The 7,412-nt window shown below is 34.8% G+C and overlaps 1 protein-coding gene across 1 annotated transcript; it reads left to right on the forward strand.

Moving 5' to 3' along the window:
- Nucleotides 1-32: 32 nt before the first annotated feature.
- Nucleotides 33-6,943, forward strand: LOC114287009 (defensin-like protein). The gene is made up of 5 exons (XM_082888545.1): nucleotides 33-228; nucleotides 3,983-4,036; nucleotides 5,468-5,571; nucleotides 6,067-6,105; nucleotides 6,589-6,943. Exons 1-5 carry the CDS (start codon nucleotides 153-155, stop codon nucleotides 6,742-6,744), a joined length of 429 nt encoding a protein of 142 aa, XP_082744671.1. The 5' UTR covers nucleotides 33-152; the 3' UTR covers nucleotides 6,745-6,943.
- Nucleotides 6,944-7,412: the final 469 nt, after the last annotated feature.

The raw sequence follows: 7,412 nt of genomic DNA on the forward strand, positions 1-7,412 counted from the left end.
AAATAGAAATACCACAATGACCAAAATACCCTCGTTCATAATCCCCTGTCGGACCACCATCCTTCGCTCTTTCGTTTCCACTCCCTTCCCATTTGATCAGCGAGAGAGAGAGAGAGCGCCGTTGAAGAAGAAGAAGAAGAAGAAGAAGAAGAATGATTCCACAACAATGGGCACCACCATGTGGAAGCCAATGCACGCACAAATACGCTGCTCTTACGCAGATTCCATGTAACTCCTCTCTTTCTCTCTCTCTCTCTCTCTCTCTCTCTCTGCACATACATGTATACATAGGACAGATATTGAGAAGAAAGACACTCTGTAAAGTTTTCGAGGAGGATTGGTGGATTATGTCGACAGAATGTATACGTACAGGTTGAATTTGGGCAAAATTTGTTGATTCCAAATGTTTCGAAACTTTGAATTTGTTGATTGTAATGGTTCTGAGGTTCAATTTCTTATGAATCAGAACCCTTTCAATTTGGCTGCTGTCAAGTTGACGACTGGGCTTTTGTCAAATTGGTGTAATTATCACAATTCTAAGATTTCCACAAAATCCTAGGCTAAAATTTGATGATGACAACAAAAAAATTAAATTAAAAGGAAAAAGAAAAAGGGTTTGATGATGGCTAGAATAGCCACAAGTCAACAAATGAACTGAAACTGATAATTTTCATTTATTAAAAACTTCAAACTTGGCATAAAATGTAGACAAGGGTATGTGGAGGAGGATCCCTTCTACCTGCATCTGTTTGATTTTATGCTTTCATTCCACGTGACTGGTGGTGGGTAGCTAGCAAATCATAACTTGTCAATTAATCCCCATGTATGAAGTTTATTTTATTTTATTATATATATATATATCATGGTGGATTGTTTCCGGGTTTGAGAAGTAATATCTAGATGATTTACTCATTATTATATCGTCGTCATATAATAGCCAAGTCTTTATTTTGTATTTTTTTATTCATTTTAACTTGAAATCGGGAGATAAGCATGATCCTCTTGGACTTAAATGAGAATATGGTGTAATAGAGCACTGGAGAAAATTGATCCATATAACCGATCCCAATTTATTTGGACATAGGCTTGATGAGATAAGTAGCTTGAAATCTGCAGGTCTCTATTTTAGAATTGCACCTGAAAATAGCAATTAAGAGAAGAATCAATTTGATCATTCGAGAGTAATTCTGCCTACAAGTTTTTTTTACTCAACTTGCATGAAAAGTCGACGGCTGATGAAGTACAAGCAGACTTACGTATGCCAAAGCGAGAAAGGAAATTACAAATCATTTAATATGTACGAAGCTAAGCATAAGAAACATACTTTGTTTTTATGCGGACGCCGCTTTGCATGGAACTCAAATGGAGCCAAAAAAGACAGTCATTGTCAAGATTTTTTCTTTTGGTTTGTGAATATTGAGAAAATATTGGCTCTGTGGATGTCCATAGAGTACACTTGACAACCAAGAGGGATGTTTTCAACCATAATAACTAATATAGGAAGACCTATCAATCTTAAAGAGACAAAATTAATAATTATAACCAATAGATAATAATTATGACTGAATCGAGCATCAGGGACACGGGTATGACAAGTGGGCAAGATACATTATTTTCTCTTGGAGTTAATTTTGTTTTGAGAAGTTATAGTAAAACTATGCCTAAAGATAAAGCCAATGGAAAGAATGTTGCAGAAGTCACTAAAATTCTACATTGCAGAAATACAGACGTGGTCATGAGATATAGATTTGATATTTTATCAAAACACCATTAGACAAGGACACAACATTCTTCAAATAAAAATATATGATATAGTGATTATACTCTCATTTTTTTTTTCTACAATTTTTTTTTTTTTTTTTTTTTTATAAGTCCCCTTTTCCTACACTATCTAGTGTCATCCCTTATTTCCTATCCTGCATCTCCTTTTATGAAGTTTTAAATCATGATTTTGTCACATTTATTTTAGTAATAATGGCCCAAAGTTCTATGTTTGGAAAATTGCCAAAGTCTTCTATACAATTTTAGTAATAAATCTTTAGATATTTTTGCTGTATTTTGATGTGTTTACCACATGTTGGATCCATGTTGTTCACGGTTCCAAAAAATAAGATTAAATCTAAATGGATATGCCAAAGATATCTTTGATACTTTAACATGTCCTGGCAGTGTTAGAGGGGCATCACGTCTGCCCAAAGAGGTCATGGCTTTCCTTGAAAGTATCCAATCCATCTAGTAGCCTATTATCAGAGAAGATCTATCCTCTTTCTAATCCTATAACTAAAACTTTGGACTCCTCTACCGTCAAGAAGTTTTTTTGGTTCAAGAAAAAGTGACTTTTAGGTCTTTTAGATATTCTAATTTGGTCATATATGTTAAACTTGTCTTTCCACGGTTTCTGAATTGGAAGGGGGAAGAAATTATAGTTACTGTGGTGGTACTGTATCTAGTTTCCATCACCGATATTGTTTGCATTTTGTAGCAATTTACAGTTCACACTAGGGTAGTGGTGAATTAATAGGCTCCCTTTGTGTATGTAGGCATATATTCTTGAGGTACAAATTAGGTAGGAGGAGGTGGCAAGGGTGGCAGGGGTGGGGGGAAGGTGAGTGTGGTGGTGCAGGTGACGGATGGAGGTGGCGCAGGTTGTTGGTTAATGGTGATGGTGGTGGCAGTAGCAGAGGTTGCCAAAGAGGAGAAAGATGAATGGACCATATTGCCACTGAAAACATGTTATGTGGGCTTCATGTGCATAATTTGGCTCTTGTGGGGATTACGGGTGTTATCGATTGGACCAAATCGAGTCAAATCGAAAAAATTCAGGGGCAAAATTAATGCAATTGAAGCGGACCAAATTGATACAATAGACAAAGATTGGGACCACCAGTGTAATTGGGCCTTTCTTTTTTACTTTTGATTGCATCTTGTCTTTATTCTTTCTCTTCTCTTTCACTTTTTTTTCTGTAGTTTTTCTTTTTAGTATTGTATTTCTTTTTCCTATAGTCTCTTGCAATAACAGTGATACTTTCTTTTAAAAGCATAATAATTGAATCCATCAAGCAACACCCTAAAACTCTTTCTATCCTTTCCGCCATAATCCCTAATCCTGCTCCTCCTTGAAGTGATGTATTTTTGGAAGATTTTGCATCACAATGCTATTGGCTTAAATTTTTCATTCATCAAAATGTTCTGTTTTAAGTATGGGACCCTAGGGTTTTTGTTCAAATACAGATCCAAGTATCTATTACTATATATGCCAATTCAATCTTTACTGTTTACAGCTGCTCCTAAAGGTTCTGCTTAATTTCAAACTCACAACGGCTAAACTACACCTTACTATTTTTCTTTCCTTAGATAATCACTACAATTACTAATACATTCAAAATTATTATCGTCAAGTTGTAAGAAAAATAAGAAATAATTTAAAAGCATTGCATGTGCTATCACTTCAGTAGGTTGTAGAATGGTAGAGGAAGATGCTTCATATTGGTTTAAAGAACTTCAATATGGGAGGAATTAAGGAGAAAGTATCAAACTTAGTTATTGTCCCCGGGAAAAATAAAGGTTTTATTTTCAATCCTTGAATATACTAGGTAAGGATTCGTAATAATTTTTTGTGTAGGAAACTAGTTAATTAAAAAAGGGCAGCCCAGTGCAAGAGACTCTCGCCACTGCTGAGTCTGGGAGCGGTAAAAAATTATACATTTATCACCTTTTCTCAGAAGTAGAAGATCGTTCATTCTATTTAAATCTGAATCTTCTCATGCATGAAAAATAGGGTGGATGTTTTTTTCATGACATTATTTAGTGATTAGTTAGAATTGTAGATCGGTTACTAATTTAGCAACAATATAGTGCGCAGGACATGTTTGATTCTCCAGCATCCATTTTGACTCTTTGGTGTTTTGAACTTGAATTATAAATGTTCTCTGTGGCACACATGAGGTGATCAATCTGATCATGTTGGCCCTGTTTTTTGCAGGGAGAGTATTTTGCAAAAAAGGGTGTGGCTCTGATGGTGAGACATGGGAGGAGTGTAAGTATTTATCTGCTCTGTTCCTCACTTTTGCTTTCGGAATTTCTTAAAATTTAATACTTATGCTGCCTTTTTTTCTTTTGAATTTGGAATGGGAATTTTTCATTTGGTTGTGTTTTGGGCCTAACTAGCACAAGAGTATTACTTCCCTAGATCTATTTCAATTTTACTGTCTAAGTAGTTTTAGGCAATGGAAAAAAGCAGGTGTCAATAAAATAATGTCTAGGGATTTTATATTTTGTCAATTTTTTATGGGAAAGTTTTGGGTCCAAAAGTACTAACTAGGCTAGATCAAATCCACTTATTTACCACCTGAGCAAATGGGCGTTGTTTTAAAATCCACCATGTATCCAGACTAGGTTAGTTGGTGAGAGAGAAATCTACCCCCGCTGCGGTGAAAAAATGCATATTCCAAAAAATAGAGAACAAGGTGCCAGGTTAGCATTTCCTGTCCTACTTATTGGTTCTATTTGATTGACAACAGTTACTTTTCCTGGGGAAATAGACAATAAGTTTGTTTTACTTGTAGCTTTTGATTCCTTTGTACATTTCTTTGTAGGTTTAAGTTTTGTGTATGAAATTTAATTTTGTTTGCATTGTATTTTGTGTGTACATGGATTCAGCCTTTTTTCGGCAGTTTTGTAAACAATCTTGAAGTGCGTAGTTCTCTGGGGGAGTTTGAAAGTAGCGATGGCAAGCTTATTATCCTGTGATCTGCTTGATTGTTTAGTAAATTGGTTTTGACTTTTTGGTATGGACCTTAGGACATTGGCATGCTGGGTCTTCACCTTAGTGAACTGCTGCAGTTCGCATTCACTTTCTGATAAGGATTATTTAAAGGTCCCAAGTTATGGGATATTTATGACCTGGAAAATTAGCGGATGAATTGGTTAGTTCCTGCAGTTTAAGAATATAGTGGTTTGTTCGGGTCTAGGCTTGACCTTTAACTTTAAGTCATATTAGACTGGGTATCTTCTGAATAGAGCTACCACACTATCTTTCCATACTTCGACTGATTTAGAAAACTCTGAGCTTATGAACACATCTTAGTTACCAACAAAATAAATCTTCCATGATGATGTTTTAAAATATTAAAAATGGGAAAAAGAAATGTTATCTGGTGTATTTAATTACTTTTTTAGGTATCAACTTTTTGGTTTTTATTTATGTTGAGTCTGTTAGTTGGTGTTTAACATTTATGTGGTCTATTTTGGTTAAGCAATTTGCAAGATCTTTTTACTGTTAGCTTTCTTTTGTTCAATTGTTTTGATCCTGACCAATCAAGACTGATGTCAATTGTTAATAATAGTGAGATAGTGAATTAATTCACTATCTGTGATTTATCATTTATGAACCCTTTGATAGTCATTATACTTGATTCTATCATTTTAAGGATTTAAGCCATAGGGTTATTTGCTATTTGATAAACAGGCTTGGGAGAGTGCGATGAGATATGCTACAAGGATCCAGTTTTAAAGGACCGACAGTGGAGTGCTTACATTGACCGTTCTCCTGGTGCTGCCAGCTACTCAGAGGTTTCTTTCTTTTTTCAATCCTTCAACAGTGCTTTTCTCATATTTCTACCCAGCACTGGAAGCTCACTGTAGAACTTGCTTGATTGTCAAAGCTTCCTCTTTATAGAAACAAGGCACAGCTGTCACGTTTGACAGTTATATAAACATTACTGGTCCCTCAGTCTTTGAAGATTGACATTCTTTTGTGTATGAAAATTTCATCATCAGAAATGCATTGTAACATTCCTTTGTGTATGAAAGTTTCATCATCAGAAATGCATTATAACATGTTAATTCAGCAAAAGCTGCTGAGCAGAAAAGACTTCATAAATATGCTTTGGCTAATATTTTACTTCCAACCAATTAATGGTTTGCTTGTGAAAAATAATAAAGAAAAAGAAAAATTGCTTCTGTAGGATAAGATTATTTCTATTTATTCAAATATAAAGAATATATTCAGGTTGAAAATATTTATTTTACTGATTTGGTCTCTATTGCTCTCTTTTTTGCATGCAGGAATGCTTCCATGCTTGTGTAGCCGGCTGTGGTTACAAGGTGAGCTTGATTTCAAGGAGTTTAACGTGTTGGTTTTGTTTGTCTCATAGTTATGTCAATGTTGAACTTCCATTCAACATGCTTCAAAGTGTTTCTATTTCAATTTTTTGCTCCACGGGAGATCGGGCTTGTTGGTTCCATAAAAACCCTTATGAGAAGCAACAGAGAGTCCTTTCCTTTGTTACTTGCATTGGCTTATCTGGAATCTTAACTATCTGTGAGACTTTGAATTTCCTTAATGTCTTAGAAAAACATTATTAGGTACATGTTATTCTCAAATTAACTTATGTAGTTCTTCAGGTTACTCAGCCTGCATTATTGGGCTCGTTATCAGATCTGAGTAGAAGATCTCTTGTATACACACAAGAAAGAACATTGATTTTACGTGCTAAATTATTTGTTATATATCTTCAATTCCTTTTAACTGTTAGTTGGCAACACTTGGGGCTTGAATTTGAACAAGACATCTGTTGTTTATTGCAGTATGAGATTCCATCAGAGAAAGTCGATCAAGTTCATCCAAACAGGCCAACTAAGCCTCCTCCAGAAAAGAAACCACCGCCACCACCTACTGTTAAAGCCAGCCCCCCTTCTGAATCCAGTACGAGCACTGAAGATATACTCGGTGCTTCTGCATAGCGACAGAGAGCATATACACACATCATGTATACCATACAAATTTTGTCTCAGGCTTTTTTTTGTTCTTTTAACTTGGCTAATGTTTTTACATTGTCTTGCCCTGCTTTGGGTTTCTCAAGCTTCAGGTGCCCTAAAAAAATTGGCCCTTTTTTCTTGATGACATTAACTATCAATGTGATGGTTATATTTTTCTGAAAAACTCTTCTCTAATTTGATATGAATCTTTACTGCATTTTGTGCGTGCAAGTGTTATCAAATTTTCAACTTGAGAAAATAGTTAATGTTACAACAAATGAATCCATGGATAAGGGATGTATTGATTTCACATTGCATGTCTTGGGCCATTTTAGCTGGCTATAGTACAGAAAGTGAGCCAAATTGGATTACTTATGCTGCCATAGAGAGCATTAATTAAAACTTCCTTTGGAAATAACTTCAAGTTTTCTCTTTTTTGGGGTTTTTGTCTACATTTTTTCTAGAGAACATTTGAGAGATATATATAAAAGAAAAAAAAAAAGGAAAAATTGCAAAAAAAAAAAAAAAGGGCATGAACTCAAAATAATTACAAAGTTATGAAAGTACAAGTAATTTATGTATTAGATTGTGCAATTAAGTCTTGTAATTTCATGTATTTGTAATTATTTTGAGTTCATACAATTTTTTAGTAA

The sequence above is a fragment of the Camellia sinensis genome, chromosome 9, assembly GCF_055761805.1.
Source record: "Camellia sinensis isolate YWXY chromosome 9, ASM5576180v1, whole genome shotgun sequence".
NCBI classification, from domain to species: domain Eukaryota; kingdom Viridiplantae; phylum Streptophyta; class Magnoliopsida; order Ericales; family Theaceae; genus Camellia; species Camellia sinensis.

What these genes read in the sequence shown, in the direction of transcription:
- LOC114287009 (XM_082888545.1), top strand. Translation starts at nt 153, where the DNA reads ATGATTCCACAACAATGGGCACCACCATGTGGAAGCCAATGCACGCAC. An exon ending in GTGCTGCCAGCTACTCAGAG is followed by an intron (nt 5,572 to 6,066) that starts GTTTCTTTCTTT and finishes TTTTGCATGCAG; the next exon opens with GAATGCTTCCATGCTTGTGT. An exon ending in TAGCCGGCTGTGGTTACAAG is followed by an intron (nt 6,106 to 6,588) that starts GTGAGCTTGATT and finishes TGTTTATTGCAG; the next exon opens with TATGAGATTCCATCAGAGAA.